This window comes from Lithobates pipiens, unplaced genomic scaffold, assembly GCF_037356315.1.
Source record: "Lithobates pipiens isolate NorthernLeopardFrog02 unplaced genomic scaffold, aLitPip1_a1.2 Scaffold_10, whole genome shotgun sequence".
Taxonomy (NCBI): Eukaryota; Metazoa; Chordata; class Amphibia; order Anura; family Ranidae; genus Lithobates; species Lithobates pipiens.
This window is the reverse complement of record NW_027507686.1, coordinates 19,741,982-19,758,296: the sequence shown is the minus strand read 5'-3', so window position 1 is coordinate 19,758,296 and position 16,315 is coordinate 19,741,982. Positions and strand designations below refer to the sequence as shown.

The window sequence follows — 16,315 nt, the reverse complement described above, 5'->3', positions numbered from 1 at the left end:
AAAACAAAAAAAAACATGTCTCTTTTGTTGCTGTCAGTCTAGCACTGTAAACATGCTTACCGGAGAGCCTAGCACAGGGAGGTGATGACCTCATCAGTGTGCTGCTGCTGCTGCTTCATTTTCCAAGGGTTGCCGGAATAGTGAAGTCACCAATCTGGCAGCTCTGTCTGGCATCATTACAAATCCTTGGCTGGTAAAGCAGAGTGTGTGTATAGGTGTGTAAACATATATATATATATATATATATATATATATATATATATATATATATATAGATATGTATGTGTGTGTTTCTCAACTGTGTATTTAGCCGTTTGCCTGGAGTTTCGCTTTAATTGGCTCCAGTTAGCGATTTTACCAGATTTTAAAACAGTATCGTGCTTTTTTATGTTATTGGAATTCTTTGAATCATATAATTAGAACACTGTATAGGTCCTCTGGGAGAGTTGTGGGGTCGCTGCCATGTGTGGGTGGCAGGATGAGATTTATATATAGTGTGTCGGGCAATGTGCGGCGAGGCTGAGGTTAGGAGAGCTGACTTGATAGTCTGCAATTAGCCGGGGCCGTGCCATCAGCCGTGGCCTGAGCAAATCTCCGGCTGCATCTGAAGTTCTGTTTTAAAAATGCCATATATTAAATTAAAATGTGGCAGAAGTACATTGCTGTATGTGATCGGTGCTGATGCATTTAAGCGACCCCCTTAGACAGGGGCGGACTGACAACTCATGGGGCCCCCCGGCAATATGAGCGGCAGTTGGATGTTTTTTAGAACGGGGACAAGCTCTTTTCTAATGCCTGCCCCCAATAGTAGGAGTCACCGGATCTTTTGGATGCATGACTAGAGAGGCACCCCAAGCTACGCATTGTATACTATATGAGTATAAATCCAGAAACTTCTCTCCGCAGTTTTTTTTTTTTTTCTGTGGCTTTTCTGGTTAACAGAAATGTATTTTAATGTGAGAACGGAGGCAGGGGTGGTGGCGCACACTGTCAGAAGCGGGCCGGGAACTGGAATTTAACAGGAATATTATTTTGAAATCGTGCGGGCTTGGGGGGCTTTTTTGAAAATATGGTGAAGAGATAAATTCACGTGTTCTATAACCTTAGGTATAGCTCTGGTCCATGCAGGTTGTGGGTGGATTTTTATGTGGACTGAACCGTATGACATTTAATTATTTTTAGATGCTTTTGGTTTATTTTATACTAATCCTAGTAACTTGAATGGCCAGATAGACCATCCGTCTTATTCTTAGTAACGTTTTTTTTTTCCTTCTTCCTTTTTTTTTTCCCCCTTTCAGAGAAGCGGCAGGACAATGGGAGAGTCTATTACGTGAACCACAACACGAGAACCACGCAATGGGAGGATCCACGCACTCAGGGGTGAGAATATGAAATGAGAAGTATTGATAATCGGAAGTTCCTGAGTTACGACTTGAAGAGAAAACATCTTTGTTGTCCATAGTAGCCAAAATTGGTTGCTGTTGCTATCTATCATTCAGTAACAGCATGAGAAAGAAGTTCAGATAAGTTTTTATTGGCAACACATGACACAGTATGTTCAGTCAGAACAGTGGTCTCCAAACTGTGGCCTGGGGGCTGGGTGCAGCCCCTTGTCTGTCTTTATCCGGCCCTTGGGGTACTATTCCTCGCACTGACGCTAACAGTGGGGCATAATTCCTGCTTTTGGCATCAACAGTAGGACACTATTCCTCTCAATGACATCAACAATGGGGCAATATTCTTCTCCCTGACACGAATGATGAGGCATTATTCCTCTCACTGACATGAAAGATGAGGCATTATTCCTCCCACTGACACCAGCAGTGTGGCATGATTCCTCCCCCTGACACCAACAATGGGACACTATTCCACTGACACCAACAACGGGGCATTATTCTTCTAACTGACACCAACAATGGGGCATAATCCCTCTTACTGACATCAACGATGGGGCATTATTCCTCCCACTGACACCAATGATGGGACATTATTCCTCCCACTGACACCAATGATGGGACATTATTCCTCCCACTGACACCAATGATGGGACATTTTTCCTCCCACTGACACCAATGATGGGCCACTATTCCTCCCACTGACACCAGTGATGGGACACTATCCCTCCCACTGACCCCAATAATGAGGCATTATTACAGACACCAGGACATTTTCTACTCCCACTGGTTACAGTTCGGCCCTTCTAAAGTCTGAAGCATATTAAACTGGCCCTTTGTTTAGAAAGTTTGGAGACCCCTGAATTAGAAGAGCATGAAAGTTAGATATAAAATTGTTGCACTTGAGCTGAACACCAGACAAATGATTGAAATACACTTATCTGAAAACTGAATACCAGGAATTCAGCTTATTTGTCAAAAAATGAAGGCACACTGTGAGTTAAGTCCAAGGAGGTGCATGAAACCTCCTGGGATTTGCTCTAATAATTATATCTGACAGCTTTAGAGTACTCTTGGAAGACGACTATTTATCGCTGTTGTTCTGGGAGAGCGATGCTGATTCTTCTGAGCTCTGCATCTTGAACAGGAGAGTTGCTGCAGCTGCTATGCCCACCCTTCTAACCAATCACAGAAGCTTTTGTATTATGTGAACACATTCACAAAATACAAAGGCTTCTGTGAATAGGGTAGGGGGTGGGCATAGCAGCTGTATGTGCCTCTCACTTCCCTCAGATCCCAGAGTGCCTCTCCAGCAGAGCAGTAAACCTGTCTAATGTAGGTTCTAATTGTGGTCCAGTATCTAGATCAACCTTTGTCAACCCTTTCACCCCAGAGGAGCCATTGAAATAATTTTGAGGTCTCGGGGAACCCCTGTTAAAATATATTTTTCAGTGGTCCCTTAAAGTGGGTGTCAGAATTGCCATCCTTACAAACAGCTAAAAAGATCATTGGTGTCATGCTGCTGGCTTCGCCAATTGGTGTTGGAGCCAAAACTTTGCAAGCACCATCCGTTGGGAGGTCAATCAATTACAGCTAAAGGAACTTCTAGCAACCTCCTGGAGGAACCCTAAGGTTTTCACATAACCGTGTTTGAGAATGTCTGGTCTAGACAGCAGAACCCCTGTATAATCCCTTTCTGTCTTCTTTTTTTAGTATGATCCAGGAGCCAGCACTGCCTCCAGGATGGGAAATGAAATATACTAGCGAGGGAGTTCGCTACTTTGTGGATCACAACTCTCGTACCACAACGTTTAAGGATCCCAGGCCTGGCTTTGACTCAGGGTAAGTATGATAACTACAGTTTAAGGCTGCCCATAGATAGATCGTGTTTCTTTTTTTTTTTTTCAAACAAAAAACAAAATTGACTTTCACATAAGTTAAATGGAGGAATCCTCAGAATACAATAACACAGCGGGGACTCTTACACTGTTAGCCCTTGTACACACGGTCGGAGAATCCGTCGGAATGTGTCCTATCGGACCGTGTTGTCGGATAATCCGACTGTGTGTGGTATGCATCGGACTGATTCCGTCCGAATCTCCGTCCGACCCAATTTTCCAACATGTTGGAAAGATTTCCCGACCAACTGGGCTGGACGGACCTAATCCGATCATGTGTAGAGCATTTTCTTCGGACCAAGTGCCACGCATGCTCAGATCAAATTCCTACATCAAAGCTATTGGCTACTAGCCTGAATGTAGTCCCATCGTAACGAAATTACATCATCACGTTCTGAAAGATCAGATTTTTCGCTAACTTTGTCCGACCGTGTGTATGCAACAGTTTCAGACAAGATCCGACGGGGCAAAATCCGATGGATTTGGTTGTGGAAATCTCCGACCGTGTGTACAGGGGCTAAGAAAACACTGATCAGCACTGCAGCCGCTGATGGAATGAAAATTTTCCAACATCTGTTAAAAAAAAGTAAATCTTTAATACTTCTTCTGTAGAACAGGAGCAGCCATAGAAATTTCAGCTGCTCACAGATTTTACGGCTGAATTTCGATCCAACTATGGCCATCTTAAAGTGGAGCTTCACCCATAAGGAGAGGTTCCGCTTTAAGGCCTCCTTCCCCACTTCTCATTGACACTGTTTTTGGTGTGTGTGTTACAACCAGGCAGCCCATAGATGGAAAAAATTTTTTTACGGTTCCTGATGAATTTCGATCTGCCCATGTCCAGCTTTAGATGCCTGGTAGGCAGTGTAAACTCTGGTGCGTCTGTGCCTGCCCCCACCGGCTTGACTGACATTAAAACAGGAAGGAAAGCGCCAATTTTTCTGAAGGAGCCGATCTCCTCTTTTTTTAGGTTTAGATCCCCTCAGCCATGGTACTGAGCAGGAGGAGTGGCAACACACCATAGCTGGCATTCCAATTTATCTGTTGTTATGGGCAAGAGTGGGTGCAGGCGCTGGGGCTACTCATAACAGAGCGGTATGGTTTTCATGTAAAAAAATATATTCTTTGTTTTCTAAAGGGTTAAACCTGGAGGATCACCTGGAGCCTACGACCGAAGTAGAAGCTTTCGTTGGAAATATCATCAGTTTAGGTTTCTGTGCCATGTAAGTAATCACAGTGGAGAACCTAAAGTTCATAAAACGGACCAATTCTTCAATGTGCAATTCTTTTAGCGTCAAAAGAGACTTGATTTAAAGTGTATACTAAATCAACAGAATAAAAGAGCTCGAAGACCCTAGTGCAATTAACTCCTTTTTACTTTAAGATCCAATAAAACATTTTCATATCAAAGGCTCATCATCATCATACAATGTGAATCTATTTCACCTTCTGGATATGTTGCTGGCAGTCAGGGAAAAGTTCATCCATGCAGTTCCCCTGGAAACACTCCGTAGCACGCTGGGCCCATTGAGAACCCAACAGGCTGGAGTGGGGCTCTGCTATACTGACTGCTGTTCAGGAACACAGAGCACTTCAGGACAATGAGTTTCGGGGACTTGGCCCCCTTTATCAAGTCGCTTGCTAAAGGAGGTCATGCCCCCGAAACTGATTGATTGTCCCAGCAATTTAACACCATCTCTACCTGTATGTCACCCCCTGTGCTTTCCACTGTCTAAATAAAGCTCCTTCTGAAGCTCTCTGTTCTCAACGAGCTGCCGGTATGTTAGAGTGGGTCTTTGAGGGGCTCTCTTTGTGGCCAAACTGTGGTTGAGAAATTAGTGGGCTGAACTCCAGCAGGTCTTATATTATGCAATCACAGTCACAGTCACTACAAAATTTATTTTGTTGTCTAATTTAAAGTGTATGTATGGGCAAAAGAACAAAAAAAATGCATGCAGTACATCTCTTCAATGCAAACTACAAACACACCATTGTTAGTGTCTCGGTAGCATACATGAGTTATTTATTTCCTCTCTATTTTTCCTTTAGTCAAATACACTCCCCAGTCATGTGAAGATCAGTGTATCACGACAGACGTTGTTTGAAGACTCCTTCCAGCAGGTAATACAGGAGATTGTGTTTTGATTATCACAAATTCTTCATATTTTCTGTGAAGGGAACCATATTTATCACTGTGTCATGTATATATAATTATTAATTATTGTTATTATAGGAATCAGGATCAGTGGGGGCTGGTGAGGTTCTCCTTTGGGGGGGTGGCAAACAGACATCCACCCACCGACCCATGGCGCGGGTTGGAAATACATCCAGCCCGGCACTCCCCGCCCAGCCCGAGGGACTGACAAACATCACTCCCCCCGCCAGCCTACCCAGTCTAGGGCTAGGGCATCCCCTCCTCCTCTCCTCCGGTGCGGGCAGCAGCTCCAATGTCCACTTCTTCCGCTGCCTCTTCTGTCTCCTCTCTGTTCCTCTAAAGTTAGGCATCCAATGGGATTTGGCCAATCGGGAAATAGGTCTCACTACCTACCTCCTGATTGGCGGGGAGGAACTTTAGTGTGAAAGTATCGAAAATGAATTCGCTATAGTCACACAACACCCTGTTTTTAAGTCTATTGGAGCCTCTGGCTCTAATCGGTGCTTCAAAAGACACACCCCTGCCCCATCTCCGCAGTTGTAATTCATACGTCCTGAAAGGGGCCGGGCGCATGGATAGAGGGCAGCCGAGGCAGGGATTGGGGGTCAGCGCCGTGTGCCCACAATGCACGGGCAGCCACTGATCAGGATACAGATGTGTGTTTGGAGTTTAGTTGCATTATATGGGCCAATAGTCATTGGACTCCTGGTCATCACACCTATATGAGCTTATTGGACTTCCTAACAAGGGTGTTCAGTATGGACGAGGTCAGGGCTCTGTGCAGGCCACTCCACTTCCTCAACGCCAGACTCAGCCAACATTATTTTTCTTATTGGATCTGGCTTTTTACACAGCAGCACAGACCTGCTGGAACAGAAAAGAGCCCTTCCCCAGACTGTATTGGCATGCATTAAAAAGGGGATCAACTCCGGAGATAAAACGATAATTCTCCTGCTCTACAAGACTCTGGTCCGGCTGCACCCGGAGTATGCTGTCCAGTTCTGGGCACCAGTCCTCAGGAAGGATGTACTGGAAATGGAGCGATTACAAAGAAGGGCAACAAAGCCAATAAAGGGTCTGGAGGATATTAGTTATGAGGAAAGGTTGCGAGCACTGAACTTATTCTCTCTGGGGAAGAGACGCTTGAGAGGGGATATGATTTCAATTTATAAATACCATACTGGTGACCCCACAATAGGGATTAAACTTTTTTGCAGAAGGGAGTTAAACAAGACTCGTGGCCACTCATTATAAACTACGTAGAGGGTTCTTTACTGTAAGAGTGGCAAGGATGTAGAATTCCCTACCACAGGCGAGGGTCTCAACAGGGGGTTTCACTCATTTCAAAAAATTATTAGATAAGTACCTGAACGACCACAACATACAGGGATATACAATGTAATAGTAACATATAATCACACATAGGATGGACTTGTGTCTTTTTTCAACCTCACCTACTATGTAAATATGTAAGCCCTGGTGTAGACAAGCACTTTGTATAGGCTTCAGTAAGATATGATTTTAATCAGTAGGGAGTAGCCCAACCATTTAGTCACATTAATCAGGACAACATTCGCTTGTGCATTGTCTTCAGATAAATGCTGAACTTGCAAAAAAGGAAACCATTGTTCTTGTAACACCATGTAACCTTCCTAGATCATGAATATGAAGCCGTACGATCTCCGCCGTAGGCTTTACATCATAATGCGCGGTGAAGAGGGTTTGGACTACGGTGGTATTGCCAGGTAAGAAGGCGCTATCTCTACCAATTTAGAGCTGTCATTGAAGGGAATCTATAGCAGGCAGTAATATTTTCTTGGGGCATATAGAAGCTGACCCTTTGGAGCATTGTTATTTGCTCCGGTATCTTCACTGCAGGGAATGGTCAGCTTAGACCCAAAATGATTCACAAAAATGGCATTGGGGAGAAATCCTAAAATTGCTGTGCAGATTTTAAGTAGAACTATAGGCATTTTGAATCAAGTAATATAACCCTTGTAAGGCTTATTTTTTCCATCTGTGTCCCATTGGGGAGATTTACCTTCACTTCACTTCCTGTCCCATAGCCAAAACAGGAAGTGAGAGGAAATCCCTGCAAATTAAGGTAATCTTTTGTGGGACCCCCCCCCCCCGGTCATCAGAACTAGTGTCCTCATTGGAAGATTTCCCCTCTTTAAAGCGGTTGTAAAGGTTTGTGGTTTTTCAACTTAATGCATCCTATGCATTAAGGTGAAAAAACACCTGTCAGTGACCGGCCTCCCAGCCGCCCCCCCATTTTACTTACCTGACCCCTCAAACTTGACCCACAGGGCTGTGCTGTCTCTGTCCGGGGTTCTCGTCTGTTGATTGGATAAATTGACAGCAGCGCAGCCATTGGCTCCCGCTGCTGTCAATCAAATCCAATAACGCGAGCGCCGGGGGGCGGGGCCGAGTCCTGCATTTGGCCACTATGGACGCCGAATGCTGGACTCGGGAGCACGCCTGCAAGGTAACCCCCTCAGGGAAGCGCTTCTCCTAGGGGGTTATCAGATGTGAAGAGGAGCCGCCGAGGGGCCCCAGGAGACCAGGATTGGGGGCCACTCTGTGCAAAACGAGCTGCACAGTGGAGGTAAGTATGACATGCTTGATTTTTGTTTTTTTAAAACATTTTTACCTTTACAATCACTTTAATTTTTTTGGTTGACAACCCACAATCTGGGATTTACTTTCAATGAGAATGCTAAACAGGACAAATAGACAGGGTGAATCTTCCTAATGGGGGTGCAGACAGCAATAAAAACTGACAGGGGTTCATCTCTACTCTATCCAAAACTAAAAAAAAAAAAAAAAAGTTTTGCCTTTAGTCATACTTAAATATTATTGTACAAATCTGCTATAGTTTCCCTTTAGGGCTCCAACTGATTTCTTTTTGTTGTCTATTGTTAGTCTGGGTTTTGCTACCGTTGATCTTTTTTTTTTTCCTATGGGTTTTTCCCTTGGTTGCATTATGGGTTTATTTGAGGTTCCTTTTCCTGTTTGGTTTCTCTGTCAATGAATTTCTACAGCTCATCATCTCCCGGATAGTGGTTCAGCTCCTATGTGTCCATCTTGCTTCTTGGTTCTGGGTTCTGATATCTATTCACTGGCTTTTCGGGGGTCTTCTGAAAATCCCTTGGTACTTGCATCGTGTGTGGTGTTGCATCTTCGGTGTCCTTTGGCTCTTGTGTGTGTGTCTCTCTCTCTCTCTGTGTCCTCCCAGTGGTTTTACCCTATGGTAGGTTACGTAAAGCTGTTCTACCACAGGGTAGAACCACGGACAGGATACGGGGAGCTCTCAGCATGGAAGCCGTTCAGCCTGTCAGCAGACAGAATACTCCCTTCTCGGTTTGGGTAAATGTCCACCTTTGATAATCTGTGTGACGTGTTCTGTATGTCATTACCTAACGTGAAACTCCAGCTTTGGATAAAATGATAGGTGGATAGGATATATATAAAAGCGTTTTGCAAACTATAAGAATCTTGCCTATCTCAGTATAAAAATATGCATTATAGTCCCCAACATTCCACTTGTATATTAGCTATATCAACTTGTATGTTGGTATCAGTGGGAAGAATAGTGCCCCATCATTGGTGTCAGTGGAAGGGACTAGTGCCCCATCATTGGTGTCAGTGGAAGGGAATAGTGCCCCATCATTCGTATCAGTCGGAGGAATAGTGCCCCATCATTGGTGTCAGTGGAAGGGAATAGTGCTCCATCATTGATGTCAGTGGAAGGAAATAGTGCCCCATCATTGATGTCAGTGGAAGGAAATAGTGCCCCATCATTGATGCCAGTGGAAGGGAATAGTGCCCCATCATTGATGTCAGTGGAAGGGAATAGTGCCCCATCATTGATGTCAGTGGAAGGGAATAGTGCTCCATCATTGGTGTCAGTGGAAGGAATAGTGCCCCGTCATTGATGTCAGTGGGAGGAATAGTGCTCTATTATTGGCATCAGTGGACAGAATAGTGCCCCATCATTGGTGTCAATGGTAGGAAAACTGCCTCATCATTGGTATCAGTGAAAGGGAATAGTGCCCCTTCCTTGGTGTCAGCAGAAGCAATAGTGCCCCATCATTGGTGTCAGTGCTAGGAGGAGTACCCCATTGTTGGTGGAATAGTACTTTATATCAGTGGGGAAAAAAAACGCTCCAAGGGCCAGATAAAGGTGAAGGGTTTTATCCGGGTCCACTGGATTAAGGCAAAAAAAAACAAAAAAAAAAAAACTTTAGAATTTAAAACTACTTTAAATGTATTTCCTGTACTTGCAGTCTCTGTATAGCAAAGCTGAGACTTGAAGAGGGAGAAGCTGCACAAGGAACCAATCAGCTGCAATGCACTGCAAGGAGCATGATGATAAGAGGAGAGAGCAGACTGACAGAGATGGGTTCATCAGTCTTCTGCTTCTCCATTTATTGGCCAGAGATAAATCAGGCAGGGAGGGCTGTGCTGTGCTGTGTAATCTTAGAACTGGATGGACAGAATGTTAAATCTTTTTGGCAGGCAAACCACCCCCACATTCTGTGTATTGTTTACCCGGAGTTCAGCTTTAACATTAGGAGGTTAGGTTCACTGAAAGAGTTCAGTCCACTGAAAACAATGTTTGTATCTATACAGATGCTGGGAAATGATTTATTTTATATCCCAAGCACCATGTAATGTGACCCGAGGCTTCGGCTCGCCATTCCGGAAAGAGAATTTATATTTTTAATTTGAAAGGTCTGGACAATTATTGGAGGTCACAATGGATTGATATGACAATTATAGATTTGATAGTATCTATTACAGAACTGGAGTGACACTTTAGGGTCTATGCTCAGGATTACAAATTGAAGCCAATTTTCTGTACTATTGTCTAAATTGTACTCTTTTTTTTTTTTTTGTCTCTCCTTGTCATCTCCACCTGTTACCCCCCACCCCTACCCTCACCCCCACCCCCGTCCTTTCGTCATTTTTTGTGTGTTTTGTTTTCTGACTCTCTTGCTTTCCGACGGACCCCTTTCAACCCTCAACAGAGAGTGGTTCTTTTTACTGTCTCACGAGGTTCTGAATCCCATGTATTGCCTTTTCGAATACGCTGGGAAGAACAACTACTGCCTGCAGATCAACCCGGCCTCGTCCATCAACCCGGACCACCTGACCTACTTCCGCTTCATTGGCCGCTTCATCGCTATGGTAAGCAGAAGACTTCGGTGTGGATTTGGGGGACAATTCATACTATGTGTGGTAGGCAAGGCTTTTTTTTTCTCAAACAATAGGTGCTGAAACTCAACCACGACCCCCCAAAAACTTCTCCCCCCACACACACCCTCCAAATCACATCAAATAGTGGGTGTGGTCAGATTTTGCAAACAGTAGGAGGGTCTTAAAGGGGGCATTAAATACCAGGATTGCATTACATACAGAGTGCAGAGGGTTGCACACAGAGTGCAGAGCTGTCACTTGTAAACACAGAAACCGGACTTCTGTGTTTACAAGTGATTGTGCTGAACAGGCACCAAAGGGTCTGAGACAGAGGTGGTGGAACTGAGTTTCACCAAGTTCCACCTGAAAAGAAAGCCCCGGTGGTAGGGTTTCACCGGTACCGAGTATTTGCACTCGTGCAAAGGCACTGATAGCTGAAACCAATACTCTTCTTTGAGCTGTCGGTGGGTCTCCCCAGTGTTAAAGAAGTCCAGTAACTGGAGCTGTCAGGAAAAAAAAAGCAGCTGGCAATGTTTATTAGCAACATTGCTCAGCTGCTGAAACACTAAAATAAAAAGAAACATTGTTTCTTTTTGTATCTTTCTGTTTCTTCATCTGCAGATCAAAGGGATGAACAAATGTTCCTCTGTTTAACCCCTTATTAACCCTTAATTTACTCTAATCAGCCTTAATTAACTCCCTATTCTCCTCCATTTAATTATTATTTTCCTGCTTTTTTTCTTTTGTTCATGTCTATTTTATAAATGATAAACAATTAAAATATTTTATATTATATATATATATATATATATATATATATATATATATATATATATTATATATTAAAGAGGAGGTTAACCTGGGAAAAAAAAAACATAAAAATAAACCCTGCAAGGCAAAGGCATAATGAGCTAGTATGCATAGCTCATTATGAATAACTTACCTGAGATCGAAGCCCCCAAAGCGGTCCTCGTTCTTTATCTCTGCCGCTGTTATGTATCCCGGAGCGACTTCCGGGTCTCGCGGCTCCGACACTGTGATTGGCCGGAGCCGCAATGACGTCACTCCAGTGCATGCACGCAGGAGCCGTCAGTGACGACACGCTCGCCTTCACTTGCGGCACGCCCAGTGCGCCTGCGCCGTTGTCTACTGCGCGTATGCGCCATAGACAGCGGTGCCCTTTTTTTGTAAAATATCTCCTTAACCGTGTAGGTTAAGGGGATATTTCTTAGATCTACAGGTAAGCCTTAATCTAGGCTTACCTGTAGGTCAAAGTGTTCTGTAAGGGTTTACAACCACTTTAACATATATTTACACATTTCACATTGAAAAAGCGTTGAATTAAAAAAAAACCTTCAATTTATTTAATTTGTAAGTAACTTTTCAATGCTTTTACCATTGCTGACAGCTGAATTTAAAACAGTTGCGGTAGGTATTGGTAATTGATATCGGCGTGTATTAAAAAAAAAAAAGGATCGGTACTCATTGTAAAAAAATGGTATCGGTGCATCCCTAATGTGTGGGGACAGACAATTTACCGCTTGGTAAAACGCAAGGAAACGTGGCCGCAGGAAACAATTGTTTCTTATGTGTTCCATTCACACTGCAACACAGCATGCTAAAATAAAATGCTGACATGCTGCATTTTATCACAGTGCACAAGTCGCACTTGCAGTGTCAGGCTGTGCAGAGCCAGACATTGCAGTGAATGGAGTGCACGTTTTGTACACTTCAAATAATGCTCATACAAAACAAAAAAAAAAAAAAGAGAGCAGTGTGCAATACAATAAATTGTGCACCACACTGCCCCCTAGCGCGGCCAGAGCGGTGAACAGCTCCTGCCGCTTTGTGTTGCAGAGTGAATTGGTCCTTACTAAAGGCAACTTTGCAAATGCAGTTGCACTCTGAAAGGGAAGAGGCTCCAGAGCTTAGTAAATGAGATGAAGCTTCACTTTACAAAGAATACCCAATCACATGCAAGGAAAATTAAAGTAAAACAGCATACCTTGCTTGCACATGATTGGATGATGAAAATAAGCAGAGCTTCCCCTCATTTACTAAGCTCTGGAGCAACTGCACTTGCGCAGTGTACAGTCCATTTGCCTTTAGTAAATCAACCCCATTGTGTTGGGCGGATGATGTATCGCTCCTGAAATTGCCATTTTTTTTAATTCTGTGGTTCCCTCCTGTATAGGCTCTCTACCACGGCAAGTTCATAGACACCGGATTTACCCTGCCGTTCTACAAGAGGATGCTTAACAAGAAACCGACGCTGCAAGACCTGGAGTCCATTGACCCCGAATTCTACAATTCTGTTATCTGGATCAAGTGAGTGCAGCTAAGCGTCATTGGGGTATCTATACCAAAGGCAAATAGACTGTGCACTTTGCAAGAGCAGTTGCACTTATTTTCCCCAGAGCTTAGTAAACGTGGTAAAGCTCTGCTGATCTCCACGATCCAATCATGTGCAAGCAAGAATCATTTTTTTTCCCCTCTTGCACCTGATTGGGTATTCTTTACAAAGTGAAGCTTCACACCGCATTACATTTACTAAGGAAAATGAGTGCAACTATACTTGCAAAGTGTATAGTCTGTTTGCTTTTAGTAAATGAACCCCATTGCTCTGTTTTTTTTTTTTTTCTTCTGGTATTCTTGATAGGTCTGTCTTCTTTTTTTTTTCATCTGCCCTATTGATGTGTCTGAGCTTAAAAATCAGAGCGCCACACCATGATTTAAAGTCCAAAACGAAGTTTGTTTAAAAACGTTAGACGTTGCTACATCCAATGTGTTTTGGGGACTGCACATTATCCACTTCATCATCATGGCTAAAACATAGATGATATAAATTTTGTTTCGGGGACAGCGATGCATGACCGTGCAATTACCAGTTAAAGTAGAGCAGTGCTGAATAGCAAAAAATGCCATGGTCATGAAGGCAGTAAAACCTTCCGGAGCTGAAGTGGTTAACATAAACCATCCAGCAGGGAGAGTGAGAGCCTCTCATAACCAGTTCAGCTCTTTGGGTGTACTATGTACGTCCAAAGAGTGAACCTGAAGCAGTGAGATATTTCCTGATCCGTGGCTGCACAGGTCGGGAAATGTCATACTGCCTGTGATTAGCGTTGCACAGTGCCGCCTTCCTGGAGGACTCGGGCATGTGGGGTTGTGAAAAAGGCCCGAGCCCATCCTTACTGAGGATATGGGGTCTGTACTTAGTGAGGGGGGATCTATACTGATTAATCACACAATTAATCACAAGCTGATGGCCGTAGTAGCAGCCATCAGCCTGTGTGGGTTTTGTAAAGCCAGCGACCTGCTTCAAATTGAAAGTGACACGGCAGGGCTATAGCTGCCGACCACTTTCACACAGCCGGCCGCGCTCTCTTCCAGTGGTGTCACCCAGTGCGGAAAAAATGTGTTGCCACTCCCCCCCCAGTACAGGCCCCCTCTCTCAGTATAGATCCCCCCCTCACTAAGTACAGACCCCATATCCTCAGTAAGGATGGGCTCGGGCGTTTTTCACAACCCCACATGCCCGAGTCCTCCAGGAAGGCGGCACTGAGCAACGCTAATCACAGGCAGTATGACATTTCCCGACCTGTGCAGCCACGGATCAGGAAATATCTCACTGCCTGTGATTAGTGCTGCACAGTGCCAGCTTCCTGGAGGTCTCAGGCACGCAGGGTTGGGAACATGCCCAAGCCCATCCTTATTCCTCAGTGTAGACCCCCTTCCCTCAGTACAGACCCCCTTCCCTCAGTACAGACCCCCTTCCCTCAGTACAGACCCCCTTCCCTCAGTACAGACCCCCTTCCCTCAGTACAGACCCCCCTCCATCAGTACAGAACCCCCCTCCATCAGTACAGAACCCCCCTCCATCAGTACAGAACCCCCCTCCGTCAGTACAGACACCCCCTCCATCTGTATAGACCCCCCCCCTCAGTACAGACCCCCCATCAGTGCAGACCCCCCTCTCCCCTCACATAGCCCCCCTTGCACGTGTCCATCTACATATGGTAGTGTACAGACCTCAGAACAGTGCAGACGGATATACAGTCATAGCGGTCTGTCCCTCTGGCTCCTCCTGTGTGGATGTAAACGGAGGAGAGGGGGAGGCGGCTTCGGTCCTCTTCGCTGAGGGACACAGCCGCGAGGCGCAGATCTGTGTAGGGCAGTGTTAGCGGTGATACTACCAACGGATGTCACCCGGGTAAAATCAAATCTAGATGATCGCCCTATGCTGTTTTATGTGGAGAGAGCTGTCTATGTTGTCCTTGTTTGCCGTGTTTCATGGTGTTTATCCGTTCTGTCCCCTGCAGGGAGAATAATCTGGAGGAGTGTGACCTGGAGCTGTACTTTGTGCAGGACATGGAGATCTTAGGAGAAGTGACCTCCCATAAACTGAAAGAGGATGGGGAAAACATCTGCGTGACGGAGGAGAATAAAGAAGAATTTATCACGTATGTAGCTTGAAATAACTCAATTGCATGTCCATAAGGCTGGGTTCACACTCATCCGGTGTGAATCGTATGTCCGTTTTCACTGCAAACAAAAAAAACATTTGTTCAGCAGTTCAGGTGCATTTTTGATGCGGTTCTAATGCAAATTTGCAAGGCTCAGGACCAGATTTTTGTCGCAGCTGCAATATCAGTGCTGACCAATACATAGTAGAAAAAGGGTGGTAATTCCTGTAGTAGAAAGGCAATGCCTGCTGAAATCCTGCACTGAATCCTGAACACAACTGAACACGTGCGATTCAGAAGTGTTCCCATAGAACTTCATGAGCCTGGAAACTCAAAGGGATTGTAAACCCTCAAGGTTTTTCACCTTAATGCAGTCTATGCATTAGGGTGAAAAACCTCCTTTAGTGTAGCAGCCCCAGCCCCTCAGTGCCCCCTGTTTTTCTTACCTGAACCCAGTCTTTCCCGTGCTGGGAACGAGCACACCAGCTCTAGCCAGTGTCTTGTGTCCTGATTGGATATCTTGGTAGCAACGCAGCCATTGGCTCCCGCTGCTGTCAATCAAATCCATTGACGCAGGGGGCGGGCCCGAGTCCTGCTGTCTTTGTCAATAGACACAGCAACAGGACATGGGATGAGCGCCTGCACGGGTGCCCCAAGGGAGGGCGCTTCTCCGACGGGGTACTGGAGAAGAGGAGGAGCCAGGAGCGTGGCTAAGGGACCCCAGAAGAAGAGGATCGGGGCCACTCTGTGCAAAACCAACTGCACAGAGAAGGTAAGTGTGACATGTTTGTTTTAAAAAATAAAAATAAAAAAATTTACCTTTAGATATCCTTTAAGACACTAAGAATTAAAAATGTTCAGAGACTTTGGAAAGTAGCCATATACACTAGTTGGATGTTCGGTAGCTGTACAATAATAGTGACATCAGCCAGTGAGACTGTCACCCAGACCAGCTAAACCTCGCCTGATTGGGCTGCTGTCCTTTTATTTGCGAGTACCTTTTGTTATATGCTGGATTCTGGAATGTACAAGTGTTGTCCCTAGCAGAGATGTAACTTTCAGTTCTCTATCACAGACTCCTTACAGACTGGAGGTTCACACGTGGGGTGGAGGAGCAGACTAACGCGTTTCTGGATGGCTTCAATGAAGTCGTTCCCCTGGAGTGGCTGCGGTACTTTGATGAGAAGGAACTGGAGGTAGGTT

General features: G+C 44.8%; 1 protein-coding gene across 2 annotated transcripts in view; it reads left to right on the top strand.

Moving 5' to 3' along the window:
- WWP2 (WW domain containing E3 ubiquitin protein ligase 2) overlaps positions 1 to 16,315 on the top strand; it is a 117,922-nt gene that overhangs the window by 87,504 nt on the left and 14,103 nt on the right. For both annotated transcript variants that reach the window (XM_077452106.1, XM_077452113.1), the window contains 9 exons: positions 1,299 to 1,380; positions 3,108 to 3,236; positions 4,431 to 4,515; positions 5,342 to 5,413; positions 7,104 to 7,192; positions 10,481 to 10,640; positions 12,844 to 12,977; positions 14,969 to 15,109; positions 16,188 to 16,308. In XM_077452106.1, the coding sequence (XP_077308232.1) occupies positions 1,299 to 1,380; positions 3,108 to 3,236; positions 4,431 to 4,515; positions 5,342 to 5,413; positions 7,104 to 7,192; positions 10,481 to 10,640; positions 12,844 to 12,977; positions 14,969 to 15,109; positions 16,188 to 16,308 (1,013 nt within the window). The remainder of the gene's footprint in view (positions 1 to 1,298; positions 1,381 to 3,107; positions 3,237 to 4,430; positions 4,516 to 5,341; positions 5,414 to 7,103; positions 7,193 to 10,480; positions 10,641 to 12,843; positions 12,978 to 14,968; positions 15,110 to 16,187; positions 16,309 to 16,315) is intronic.